Here is a 15034-nt window from a genome sequence, read left to right on the forward strand (position 1 = left end):
GTCTTTCGACAAGTTACGTCAAGTCCTTTTAAGTGACAGCAGCATATTCTTCATTCAGACAGATGTGTAACCGTCCGAAGGGTTCTTCCTGCCTGCTGCACAAACAAAATCAATTCATAGAGACCATGGCATTGCAATAAAGAATTTAATTAATGAGAGGCCAGCCACGTCACTCAGGAGATGAAATTATTACTCAAATCAAACTCCCTGATTATCTAGGGGCTAGGGTTTTTCAAAGATAGTTTGGGGGAAGGGGTGGGAGTGGCTAGGAAATGGTTGCTTGCTGCTGTTGGTTGGGGATGCAGTCATACAGGTGTGGGAAATGGTACTCCTCCAGGCTGAATTGCTTCTGGGTGGGGCCACAGGAGCAGTTGCTGGGTCCATTGGTGTCAGGCATGCAAAAACCCTGAAAAGATATCTCAAAAGACCCCTATTAAGTTCTACAACAGTGATGCTATCTGTCGGAGTAATTGGAGAATTTGTATCCATTATGACCTCCAGAACAATGGCTGGCAATTGTTTATGTCTATGCCTTAGCAGAATTCAGGCTCCTCTATCCTCCTAGCCTGGTGATTTTCCTTAGCTTTACAAAGGTGATTGAGTTTTGGTGAAAGCCTATTATTACTTAAACTATAAACTGAATGTCTTCCAAAGTTAGCTTGGCTTAAACCCAGAAATAATTAAGATCAGGTTGGATACCAAAGGCAAGATAGGGTTTAGCTAGATTAGATCCCCCCAACTGCCATAATTTTCTCCCTGACACAGTTTTTGCAAAGGTGGTTTCAGTATCTCAAGGAAAGGTTGTCCCTAAGAGCCATTTGTATTTGTAAAACAAACCAACAAAGAAGTGAAGAGAAAATGCTCTCTAGGCTACTAAAAGGAATTTCTTCCAAGTTTCAGCTCTTCTTCACCCCTAACTCCAACTATCTTAAACTCATTTTTTAAAGTACAATTTTTAAAGCTTCTGTAGTGAGACTGGAATTCTTGAGGAGAATGATTCTTGACCAGATTGAAACTTATCAAGTAAAGCTTTCTGGCAGAAAGTGGATAAAAACTATCAATTCAGATTACTCTTTTACAAATGAGAGGCTAGTCTAAAAAAATGAACTTAATATCAAATTTAGCAGGTAAAGTACCTTTGAATTGAATTCAGAATCTCAACTGTCTGTAAAAATGTGTGAACTATGCTGGCATATAGAATTAATATCTTAAAAAGTCTGCTCAGATTTCCTTGAGGCATTTAAAATAATTGTTTTTCTGACTTAAGGATTTTTTGGGTGTCTTCAAGAGATTTCTCCTTGTTCCGTATGTTGTTGACTTTCACCATTATCTTAATTTTGTGTGTGTGATTCTGCACCTGAAACAAACACAGTGTGTGTGTGTGTTGGGGTACCAAGGGAAGGAAGGGGAAGCAAAGTCTTGTCTTAACAAATGTTTTTTTAAAGTTTCAAAGGAATGTATTAGCTACTTAAAAATCAGGAAATGCTTTGTTTTGCTAGCATTGAATGTCATCCAGAGAGAAACGGCTGATCTGCTTCTGAGTGAATGAATGCGCATAAATGGCAATGCAAGCAGTCATCTACTTCCGTGAGTCACGTAGAAGAGTTCATGGCAGGCACACTGTACAGCTTTCAAAGTTCCAAGAAACAGCGCAGGTCCATCTGTTCAAAAGATTCATTTCCAGTCGAGATCTTCATTTACACAGCATAGGAAGCTGAAAGCCATTGACAGATGTTGTGTATGTGGTAGGAGCTCACTAGTTCTGCATTCTAATATAATGATTAGGCCTTTTAGAAAATGAAGTTTTCAAAGTGGTTATACCACTGAAGAATTTAGGTGATCAGAACAACGTTTTATCCCATTTAGAAGTAGTGTTTCTTAAGAAAGGTCATAGTAGTTGGAGGCAAGAAGTGAGTTAGAACCTCACTGACTCCAACCAATATGCTTGGTAGATAAAAACTCGAGTTTCAGAGACTTTTAAAAGTGACTTATCCAAAGTTCTGCAACTAGCATGTAGTAACACTGGTATAAAACCTTGGTCTCCTGACTAGCAGAATAAGGCTGTCCCCTTCAGGCATATGTGGTATTCTATTTCTTTCCAGAAGTCTAGAAAGATTATATGTCAAGTCTGAAAAATCTCTTCTTTTTTTGCTTCCTACACTGATACTCACACTGATTTATACCTAAATATAATAAGTTAGCTACAGAAATGCTGTTGTTTCAGATTACTCTTTCCACTCACCCAAAGCTGTTAAATTTTTCAAGAATTTATAAAATAGATAACTGAGAATAGTTCAAGGTCCTTTAGTGGAAATGTTGATCTTAGCTGAAGTATTAAACATATCTCAAAGTGTTAAAATAAATGTTCAGGCCAATCTAGTGAAAGCAGTTCTTTAGAGGTAAAACTAAGCTGTGGTATGAAAATACAATGGTTTTCAGGTTTCTAGGGGTCACTTCCATCATGAAAGTAAAATATAGGCTTAATTTTCACATAAATGAGTAGATTTACAAAGTGATTCATGTATCACTGTCTTATAGTGCCTTACCTTACCTGAAAGCTGTCTGGTCAGCTTGCTCATGCGTGAATATCCCAGACCAATAGGTGTCTTTCATTTTGTAATACCTCATTGCATGAAGTACTTTAAGATATGACAAGTACATTCACATATAGTTACAACCAATGTAATGGCAGCTTTTCTCAAGCTTAAATGAGAAAGCCTGCTACTGCAGAGTAATGATGTTTTAATTGCACATTTAGTACACAAAAAGTGAAGCAAGAGCTTATTTCATGTACTTGTGAGAGCTACATTAAAAAAATACATTTGCGGTGAAGCAGCGATTATATTCCAAGAAAGGAAGAGTTCATTCAAATCAGCACTTAGGATGATGAAGGTATTCTATTCTCCCTTTTACCTTTATCTAATAAGTTAAATTTATTGTAAAGTTAGTTTGAAATCGTGAAAATGTGCCTATTTGTGATGTTATTAAGCAGCCATCTTAAAAGGATTGACCATGCACTGCACTTAATCCTTCTGCCTCTTCTTAGAAGTATTACCACATTTCCTTGTCTTTCAGTTGTTTAACTAAAGAGTGCTCATCAGTCCAAAAATAAATGTTTATGTAATAACATGGATATTTTAGTGAAATTTTAACTCTTTTTAAAATGAAATTGACTGCAACGTTCATAATGCATTTTCACTTCTACTGTTCATAATGCATTTTCAGTTCTATTACATAAATATTGTTTAATAGTTCCTCATGACAAGATTTTAATGAACATATTGGAGAAGACAATTTTTTCAATTAAGCTAATATCATATAAGATTTATATTGATGCTGTGGAGGTTTGGCAGTGATTTCACAAATACATTGTAGACTGGCAAATGGAACAACTGAGATTTTTAAATATCTGGGATATGGGGTAGAACTCAAAGAAAAATAATATCAGAGGAGCCATCAATAAAGAATAGGGAAATTTGCAAATCTGCATTTTCTTTTGGCATAGTAATATCCCATTTATTTTTTAAGCATAGATAAAATGCAGTGCCAACTTCCTAAATATGTATCCTTTATGCAAAGTCTAATGGCACCTGGTTTATTAGAAAGACAAAGAGTTAGAAAAAAATGGAATTATGTTATCAGAGAAGACTAGTAACATATGTGCAGAAACAATCAGAGGCAAAACCTGGGAATTTAATACATTTGGATGGCTAAAAATTTACACATATCTGAATAATAATAGTTCATACTTCTTTAGCACTCTTTAGGTTCCTCAAACTGTTCTAAGCAGGTAACCTATTAACTTGTTTACTTCTCAGCCCATACAGTCCTATGATGCAAATGCTAATAGTATTTCTGTTTTACCTGGTAAGTCATTAGCAGAACTGAGCATTGAAAACAGGTAGCCTACCTTCAGGGAACATCAAAGTGGTGCTTCATTTTTTTCTTAATTTTTATTTTTACAGTTTTTTTTTTTTTTTTTTTTTTTTTTTTATTCCCCAAACAAACTGTGTCATCCAGGCTGAAGTGCATCAGCGAGATCAGAGCTCACTACAGGCATAACCTCCTGGGCTCGGGCAATCCTCCCTGTAGCCTCCTGAGTAGCTGGGACTAGAGGTGTGCACCATCATGACTAGCTAATTTTTATTTATTTATTTATTTATTTTGTAGAGTCTGGGGGGTCTTGCCATGTTACCCAGCCTAGTCTCAAAATCCTGGCCTCAAGCAATCCAACTGCCTCAGCCTTTTAAAGCAGTGGGATTGGCCGGGCGTGGTGGCTCATGCCTGTAATCCCAGCACTTCGGGAGGCCGAGGGGGGCGGATCACGAGGTCAGGAGATTGAGACCATCCTGGTTAAGAGGTGAAACCCTGTCTCTACTAAAAAAAAAATACAAAAAAATTAGCTGGGCGTGGTGATGGGTGCCTATAGTCCCTAGCTACTTGGGAGGCTGAGGCAGGAGAATGGCATGAACCCAGGAGGCGGAGCTTGCAGTGAGCCGAGATCCCGCCCCTGCACTCCAGCCTGGGCGACAGAGCGAGACTCTGTCTGGAAGGAAGGAAGGAAAGAAGGAAGGAAGGGAGGGAGGGAGGGAAAGAAAGCACTGCGATTACAGGCCGGAAGGAAGGAAGGAAGGAAGGAAGGAAGGAAGGGAGGGAGGGAGGGAGGGAGGGAGGGAGGGAGGGAGGGAGAGAGGGAGGGAGGGAGGAAGGGAAAGAAAGCACTGCGATTACAGGCCTGATCCACCACGCCTGGCCAGTGCTTCATTTTTAATATGTGACTTTTATTATTAACATAACAAGATCAAGAAAAGAAATAATTGCAAGATGAATCACGGTAAGCAACAGAAAATTAAGTCAATATTTTTAGAGAAACAAGAAGTAATACCTCCCTCCAATAGGTATCTTATGTATCACCTTTTGTATCTTGTTTGAGAATTTCTACTTCTACCATCTACTAATATTGAAAAGGCATTTACTGGGACAAGCACTTTGTCTGGATTATCTGATTTAATCAAAGTAGCATATTACACATAGGGAGGCCAAGGGTCAGTGAGTTTAAATAATGTATTCAACCCCATAGTGTTAGAAAGTGATAAGGCAAGGATATAAACCTGGGCAGTCTGCCGAACAAAGTCTGAGCTATTTGTTATTATGCCTCTCACCATAATATATTATCTCCTGCGGATAACCTAGTCAGCAGGACTTGAACGGGGGGAAGAAGGAATTTTAGACTTCAATATAATGATTGTAAGAATTTTAGGAATTTTGTAAAAGGACAGAATAGATTCTTGAATTTCCTTCCAACTTTGTAATTTACTTTAACTTGAGGATTGGCAGAGGAAATTTCACAATACTCAAACAATAAAATGGAAACAGTATAAATAATTGAGTTCACTTAATTTCAAATTTCACTTAAATCATATATGTTATTAATCAGGTTTTATTTTCTCAATTTAAATTGTTGAACAGACTTAAAGACATGATTTTAGCATGAGTTATTTAGAAATCTAATCAGGGCCCTATAATTGTTTTGTTGCTCTGTGATAAGTGGGTGCCCTGAATCTTAAATAATTACTACTTTGTGCTTAATGTTACCAGATTAGCATCTTCATCCTGGTTGACTGCTACTAGGGTAGCTTCCTGCTTGTGACAGAAAAGCTATTATTATGATTTCTGCATTTTATATGTGTTCAGCAGCCCAGTAGTTTCACTTACCAAACTGGCTGGTATGCGGCACACACAAATAAGATTTGCGTAAAAAAGAACAGCTGTGTAAAATATTGCCTTTGGAAAGGCAAATTTACTGAGATAGTGATTATAGCGCATGAAGCTCAAGTCATAACCATAACAATCGTAGGGCCATTTCTCTCCCTCATGCAGTATTTTATATCTATTGCCCTCAGAACAAGAAGATAGTGTGCAATCATGGTAGCAAATGCTATTTCCCATCCTGTAAAACTGATTTTATTGCAACCTCCTGCTTTTAGTTACTGAAAACTTGCCAAAAATCTTCCTTAGAAGGTAAAACTTAGTGCTTGGCCTCTTCCAAAAAATACGGTTTGAATGAAAGAATGTTATTTAAGTTCTGAAAATATGGCAATGCTTAATTTGGTATATTAACGATTACTTTTACTTTATAAAATGTTGGATTGTATAAATATTGCTTAAGCAAATCTTGCATATCAAGATGTTCCAGTTTACAGTCTATAAAAGGTAAAATGACATTTAAAATATGTTTCCCCCACTAGCATGCCAGAATTTAAACTCGGGTCACTCAGATTTATTTAAAATAAGCATATAAATTATAAAAGGTTGATGTTTTTGTTTAATTTTAGGTAATAATTTTATTTGCAAATAGTATTTGGACCTTGCATAGTAAGCTTTTTTACTTGGTGATAATGTACCTATATTTAGAATCATTTTCCTATATATTTCTAAACCTTTGGTTTTCCCATCTTGTTTAGTGAAAACCTTGAGATTGTCAGGGAGGGTACTGGTAGATATTTATTCATGTTCATCTTTATTTTGTGTTGAAAAGGATGAGTCATTAGTTAGGGTTTAATTCCTTCAATGTAGTTCTCTAAACTTGCATGAATGTCTGTTAATGTTGTTTAAAGAAAAACGTTAGCCGAATTAAATTGAGCAAAGAACAATTTGTGAATCAGGCAGTCTCCCAAGAGTAGGCTCAGAGACTCCGGCACAGACACGTGGTAGAAGATTCATAGACAGAAAAAGGAAAGTAACATACAGAAAACAGAAGTGAGGTATAGAAACAGCCAGATTGGGTACAGCTCAGCATCTGCCTTATTTGAACACAGTTTGAACAGTTTGGCTACCTTTGATTGGCCAAAACTCGGTGATTGGCGTAAGAGTAGCCTACAGTGTGTTTATACCTCTATTTAGGTTACAGTTTATGATGTACAGAGATAGCTTTAGGTCAAACTTAAAATATGTAAGGAAGAAACTTTAGGCTAAACTTTATTTAACAGTGTGATTCTTTCATTCTACTTTCAGTGGCTCTTTTGTTAAAGATTTATACGTTCAAAAGCAAAAAAAAAAAAAAAAAAAAAAAAAAAAATCCCTCCTAAAATCCAGACCTTTTATTTTTATAGTTGTTCAGTGTTGAGAAAACTAGGTGTTGAATAACATTATAATACTTGATCTTCATGGCAGTACTGCCATTCTGGCCTAAATACAGAGCTCTTGATGCCGAACCACCATGTGTCCTCTTATCAAAATCAAATAATAATAAAAAGAATCAAGTATTAGATTGTACACTTTCATCTAATATTAGAAATGATTTATATCCTATTATTCATCTCATAATATATGCTAGGATATTTTTAAAATTAGTAATCCAGGAATATTGTGTAAAATTTAGGTGTGAGAATAGGTTGCTTTAATTATGCTGTAATCCATGTGTATTTAGACAATTACTTCTTTTAGTCATGTTTAAATTTTGTTTCTCTAGCAATTATGTTAGCTGATAGATATCATCATAAAAATGTATGTTTATGATGTTTTTGAGGATATGGGTAACCTCCTTATTTATATGTGTTTATATGTTTATGTGTGTGTATATATATATATTTTTTTCTCTACAGAAATGGAGAAAGATTTGTTTTAGTTTCATAAGCCTTTTGTACTATACCTTTAATTTAGATGTTTATTTTCAAAATTATATAAGAATAAAGTTTTAATATATAAATAGTTGAGAGGATCATTTCTCTACTTTATATAAACCAGTAGAGTCAAATATTTAGCTTGAAATGAAGATATAGGAATGCATCTATTACACTCACTAATAGATTACTTAGAACCTGAGCTTGAAGTGGATCAAGAGGACATGTCTCTTGCTATCATAGAGTCATGGCACCATGTTCATCCAGTTCATTTCTGCCATATTTCTCCATGTGGCTGCACCGAGCCGCAGCAGAGGCTAAACCATTTATTCTCTCTCAATTTCCTCTCTCCGTCTTTTACACACACACACACACATATCTTCCTCTCTCTTTTCTTGTCTTTTCAGCATTAGTTTTGAAAATATGGTCCACGTTCATACTCAATTTGGAAGTTCTTCACAGAAATTGTATATGATGACTCCTGAATGGCAGGCAGATTGATAATTGATAATGAGATCACTGCTACGCCTAAGATATGTCCTGCTCCCAGAGTCTCAGAGATTCAGTAGGCTCTTCATGTGTTTCCAACCCTCCATCCTCGGTTCAACTTCTTCCATGGTTGGGGAGTAAGATACTTCAGATACATAGGCAAAGAACTCCTTCCTTGGGAGTGCTAGCAGACCACTGAGACAGAAATAAGATGACTGTCTCCATACATGAAAACACATTTCTGCCTTTTGTGGCATCTCCCTTTGGTAATATAATTTGAGACCAACCATAGCAAAGTCTGGAACTAGCTTATTATTTTGTTTAATATATTCATTTTTTTATAATTGATCAGAAAGCAATGAAACCAAAGACTTTTGTAATGTTTTTCAAAGGACAAGTAACAATGTCACTTAACAGAATAAAATCAAAGTTTCAACAATAATTTTTTAAAATCGCTTTTCATTTTAGCCATTCCTAGAAAAGAACTGTTAGGTAATTCTCTAAATACCCTGCCTGATATTAGAGTAGAATTAGAAATTTATTGACACAGAAGAAATCTCTCGATTTCTTCTGTGTCAATAATCTCTTTTCCTCTCCCCTCTTTCTCCCTCTATCCTCTCCTTCTCTTTCAAAATCTTTTTTCCTCTCCCCTCCTTCTCCCTCCTCCTCTCCCTCTCTCCTTCTTCCTCTCTCTGTGTGTTTTCCTCTGTATTTATGCATATATAGATATGTATGTATATATGTATCAGGTATTCTATCTGTTTATTATTCTTTTGTCCTGTATACAAATGGTCTTTGGACTTTGGTAGGTGTGAAGTTAGTATGAATGTTTCTGAGTGATTCTTAAAATAGCATTAATAGTATGTTCTTACCAATTTTATGAAAAATTTGGGGCACCTTTAACATTTGGTACAACATTTTTCTATTCCTTATTGTTTCTCTCCCCACATATTTTTGTCCCCCATAAACAGATTTTTTTCAAAATATAATTGACTCAAATAAGCCCTCAATTTTTAAACTGTTTCAGAAATGAACTCCATGGAGCCAATCCCCAAGGGCTTTTTGAGAATACCATGTGGCTATTTTGTTGGGAACAAAGGTCTTTCTTCACTGAGGCCTAGTATGATGTGTTTATGATATTTAGGCTATGGCCACCAAGCCTATGCAAAAAAACAAGGATTCCAGAATCACTCTCTGGGTCTGAGAGGGATATTGTTGTCACCAGTTGGGATAATTCTAGCCACAGTTGTATTCATTTGGATAATTGTGCAAGTGACTCTAAAAATATTGTGAGATGATAATGAGAAAAAAGGTATATTTTTATATGGTGGAAATACCTGCATCTGGTAGTCCTTTAAAATGAAGCAATGTATTTGAATAGCAAACACCAGCATTTTGAGTTACCAATTGATTTTTAATTGTGTTTAGTTTCAAGATTATCGGTATGTTATGAAATGTTGACTATATTTTCTTCTTCCTTTGTAGGTAACTCATTAACCCAGGAGAAATCAAGTGATCCTCAAGGCTGATGACATTGAACATACGCATAGAAAATTAACTCCTGAGGTGATCTTGAAGATTTTTATACCACTTGAAAGAGGCGCTCAAGAGTCTATTTCCAAGGGATTTCATGGCCTCTTCTTGAAATCAAGACTTTTTAAAAGTCAGACATGAACTTCTATGTCATGAAGATTTCAGCTGATTTGAACTGTGTTCCACTTGTAAATTGTTAAAAGAATTTGAAGTCACTGTCTGCGGAGCTGGTGAAGAGTTGTTTTTTTCAGGGTGATGTCAGAGACAGTCACCTTTTGAGTTACCGGCTCCAGATGTGACTGCTTTTCTTGTTTCTGCAAGCTGTATCCCAAGTGCACTGTCCTTCTGTCCTGGATGTGTTCATTTGCTAGTGGGACTACACATGGCTTTAATGACATTTCCTTTGAGAACTTTTCCTTTGGCATGGTGTAGACTGAGACAATTTTATTTATATCCTAATCTTGGAGCTCAGAAAGCCTACATGTTTTAACATCTTAAAGTTGCTTTTGTTAAAGGAATGGAAATATGTATCCATTGGTAATAACATTGGCAAGTAATAGATTATCTGAATAAATCAATCATATAAGAATGTATAGACAAGCTGACATATTTCCCTAAGGCTAACAACACCCTCCTGAAGCTCTTTGTCAAATATGTAGTACTTAGAACTGGATTACCATTTTCATTATATAATACTTTGTACCTCTAGAGCACTCTCCCTTTCTTTTTTTTTTTTTTTTTTGTAAGTGAACTTTTCTTTAATTTTTTATGTTTACTTATTCCCTTCACAGAAATCAGCAGTGAGCAGTCAAGTTACTGGGTAGCCTTCAGTTTCAACAAAATTGACAGGGATGCATGTGAGTTTCTGATTGCTTAGCTTGAATTTTATTCACTTAGATTTCTTCTAGTATTTTTTAAAAAAACTGTCCTATCTCATTTTAAAAGACTTTCTTTTGCTTGATCCCAATGACTGTTTGAATGCTTATATATTTGTTCAATCTGTTGATAGAAGAAATTGTTCATTTTCCTCAGTCTCAAATTTATAAATATTTGCTTACAGTTTTCCTATTCAAACAATTTGTTAGGCCAATATTTTGTGACATTTTTGTAGCCATTTTAACATTTGTGGTTTTGGTTCTACAGGAAAGTCATAAATATTTAAAGGCCTTAAACATGTATGTACTTTTTTCCCCCTAAGTTATAGAATGTATAATTTTATACTACATTTGTTTTATTTCATTTGTGATATGAAGGGAGAGAAGAAAGAAAATTGTGTAGCCATTCTATAACAATATTGTGTAAACCTATAGTTTGAAGGAATGCAAAGAGAGGGATTTCTGTGTTTTACTCATTTTAGACTACTCAGAAGATGCTTCATAAATTGTCCTGTTAGAATTTCCATGATGGAAGGTGGTATGGAAGAAGGTATGGAAATATCTTGTATTCTAAAAACTCACTGGTATGGTCAGTTAGACATACGTTGGTTTCCAGGATGGAGGCCCATATATCCTGGGGAACTTTGGTCTATTAGTTTGTGACAATATTCAAAGACCAATACACTACTCAGACACTTTCCTGGCAAGAGCAACTAAAAATGTAAAATTGGTTAAAAATAAGATCTGAAAAGTATACATCTCACATTGAACTAAAATCCACTGTCTCATAAGTTCATGGAATGAAACGACTTTCTGCCTCCATTTTAATCATGCATAAAATGAATTAGATGGCTTTGAGTGGATTTTCACAATGGCTCAAGACTATATAAAATTATATTTAAAAAAAAATGTTGTCCTGGAATTTCTGCATCAATTAGAATATCATTAATTTCTTTGTAACCAAGTGAAAAGCTATACTTTTTGAAAATTATGAATTTGTCCTAGGTTTGTTTGAGATTTGAGATTATAGATCATGCTTCTCATTTTTAAACTATGTTCTTTAAATCAACACTGGAAACTCTGTATTATATACAAGTGTAATACATGCATATAATAGAAAAAAATACGTGGAATTTCAAATATACTAACTAGATTATCCCCAGTAGAGTAATGTTGTGACTATTCAGAAAAGGTGAATAAAATTGGGATATAAAATGAACTGTCTTTCATAAATTACATTTATAGATCTGTTTTCTGTGTTTTATTTTAAAAGCATTTCAGTTATTATCCAGGGAAAACTCTGAATTCCTGGGGAAGATGACATAAATTCTTCAATCTTTTTTTTTTTAATAAAGGTCCATGGCAAATCTTGCCATTTACACAAGGTTCCAATATATGAATGCTTCTTTGCTAGGATACAGTTGAAATAGATATGCTTAACACTTGTGCTACTTGCCCATTTTGGCTGTGAGTACAACTGGCATAATTTGCTAGCAATATGTAAAATGTATTTTATGAAAATTGTTAAAGATAATCACCTATTTATCTTTCAAAATATGTATTAAGATTAAAATCACAAATATGACTATAATTTAACCTTTAAAAAAATTTTTAAGCTTTTTATTTTTAAGTAGATTCAGACTCACAGGAAGCTACAAGAAAGAGCACAGAGGGTTTCTTTGAAAACTTTCCCCATCTTACCCAGTGACAACATTTTACAAAATCATATAACATTGTCAAAACCAGGAAATTGACATTGATGTAATACTATTAACTCAATACAGACCTAATTCAGATCTCACCAGTTGTCACATGAGTGTGTGTGTGTGTGTGTGTGTGTGTGTGTGTGTGTGTGTGTGTGTAATCCTTATCTTGGTATCCATCCATTGTAATATCCTGGAACATGGATGAGATTACAGTATGAGAGTATGGTCCAATGAGTAACTGATTTGTGATAATTCTTTTGAAGTCCTCTATTTTTGGAATAATATCCTATAGCTTTATTTTACTTTATTTTTTATATACTCTTGTTGCCTTAACACAATAGAAACTTCCAGTTTTAACATCAGCATGTACTATAAGTGATTTCAAATATGCTATTGTTATTAATGGTAGGAAGATATCTGAGAATTTGCATCTATGATTAAAATAAAAAGAAATTTTTATTTTGTTCTTATTTCCCTCAACAATACTTGCACTATTTACAACCAATGCTATACTATTCAACTGTGACTTTCGATAATAATTGCTAATAGCATAGTAATTAATTGAGTGATTGAGACTTGATCTTTTCAAAGTTTTTATCATTTTCTCAATTCATAGATAATGCATCCATATGAAAGGGCAATATATGCAAAGAAACGAAGCAATCAAATTGTATTTGTTCATTATCCAGTCCTTTCTCACTTTGACTCACTAATTTGATGGGAAGAATTAGGATGATACCAGACACAATGCTTAGAGAAAGTGAAAAGTTGTGAGAGACATATACTGAGTATCTTCTGTCCCTGCTACCCAAATAGAGCACTCATGGTAGAACGTTACTATTTCTATCAAAGTAAGGGTCTTTTTTTTTTCCTTCCTACCTTTCCTTCCCTCACTCCCTCCCTTCCTTTCTGTCCTTGTTTTGTATATATAATGCTTTGGGAAGAAGACATTGAAATAAGTATATTTAGATTTCTTGCAGATTTCTTTCTCATTGCTTTGATTTGCACTGTGTGAGTTTGGGAAAAGTAGTACAATTATATGACAATTAACTGACAATTATTGAATTCCTACTAGGCACAAGCATGTTTACCCAGATTGAATTTTGGGGTTAACTGAAGCTTAGTCTTAAAAATGGTCTTTCAAATTATTTCAAAAGATGTTTTCTCCATACCCTCTGTTTTTATGGCACCATGCTAACCAATGGGAAAGTGGGTACATAGAAGATTTATGAGAATTTTGTATTTATTTTGATTTTTTGTATTTGTTTTTCTCCAATATATTGCAAGTTGCTAAATGGTCTGCACTATACCTTAAGCATTTTCCTGGATGAGCTTATTTGTTATGCAAAGAAATTAAATTTTATTCTAGAAGTTATGTGAACATGGCAGGGCAAGGCATGTTCCTTAAAGCTGTATTTTACAGATTTTAGCAAAAATGTGTTTGAAAATCTCAAAGAAGAGAGGTTGTGGGCATGCAAAGAAATTAGAAAGGATTAAAATAATCTAGGAGAGAGCTGTTGAGAGTCTGAGTTTGGACTATATGACTGACGAAAATATGAAACATGACTCTCAATCCTGGTTGCAATTTCAATTACTTGAGAAGCCTTAGAATATGTCTATGCCCAACTAACTCTCTGAGATTCTCTAAATTGGTCTGGGATTAGGGTCTGTGCGTAGGTATTGCTAAAACAGTTCCCCAGGTGATTCTAGCATGCATCCAGAATTAAGAGTCTCTAATGAAGGTTTTTGCCAACGTTGAAATGAGATAGGTGAAATGATTAATGAATGAAAGGAAGATGAGGAAGAATACTACAGGAGGTCCTGAGCCTACTAAAATGGAATAATAGAAATTAAGCTAAACATGAGAGAAAAACTTGGAGCTAAAGCAGGGTGAGAGGCAGGTGGCGAAAACAATGAGTTCATTTTTTAAGTATTGAGTTTAAGGTGCCAATGAAACATTTAGACAGATCATGTTAGATAAGAACTGAACAGGTTTTATTGGATTTGTAATTAGAGATTATTGTCGGCCTTGGAAAGAGCAGTTTCAATAGAATGCTTGTAGAATTGAGATTCAGTGGGTTGGGAAGTGAATGGGAAATTTGAAAGTGGAACTAGGACATATAGACTTCTTTTTCAATGGGAAGTGAAAAAGAAAAGTAGGGTAGTGGCTACACCAATGAAGCAGAATTTAAAAGGAATGTAACTTTCTTAATACAAGAGAAATAACAGTATGTGTGTCTATTCTGCAAAAGAGAAGGCAGGGAAAAACAGAGATAAAAAGTGTAGGAGTAAAATACAGTAATCCATGAAGGAAGGGGTATCCATATTTAGATGGAAAGCAATACGTAATGTATGCAGAATAAGGAAGAAGTTCCATAGGAAATCTTATGGGGTTAGAACAGGGAAGAAGCACTTTGAGTTAGGCCTTTGGTGACCTTCAACAGAGTAGTGTTCGTAGTATGATAGCTCATGGGTCAAAGAGCAATCATCAGAGTAATGATTAGCACATAGGTGATTAAGTTTGTGCCTGAGCTACTGAGGTTTAGTTAAGTTGTAGCTCCAAGATCATAAACAGATAAATGAGAAAAAATTAAGTTCAGCATCCTTATTTATTCGTAAAATGGAAATGCTTTCATTGTCTACCTTATAGGATTGTTGTGAAGATTCGATGAGTTAATACATTCAAGGAGCTTAGCGCAGAATCTAATGGTAACTATTTATTAAATGGTGGTTCTTTCATTGCAAAGGTATGACAGTTGTTTGCTCTTCCATTGCATAAAAATCATGTTGATGGAAAATGATATATTCA

At 34.9% G+C, this 15034-nt stretch overlaps 1 protein-coding gene across 1 annotated transcript in view; it reads left to right on the forward strand.

Annotated features, from left to right (window-relative positions):
- The window catches only part of TAFA2 (TAFA chemokine like family member 2), a 540390-nt gene extending 528638 nt beyond the window's left edge, over window positions 1-11752 (forward strand). The window contains exon 5 of the mRNA XM_030938928.1: window positions 9597-11752. Coding sequence (XP_030794788.1) covers window positions 9597-9608 — 12 coding nt within the window. The 3' untranslated portion in view covers window positions 9609-11752. The remainder of the gene's footprint in view (window positions 1-9596) is intronic.
- Window positions 11753-15034: the final 3282 nt, after the last annotated feature.

Source organism: Rhinopithecus roxellana, chromosome 10 (assembly GCF_007565055.1).
Source record: "Rhinopithecus roxellana isolate Shanxi Qingling chromosome 10, ASM756505v1, whole genome shotgun sequence".
In the NCBI taxonomy this organism is placed as follows: domain Eukaryota; kingdom Metazoa; phylum Chordata; class Mammalia; order Primates; family Cercopithecidae; genus Rhinopithecus; species Rhinopithecus roxellana.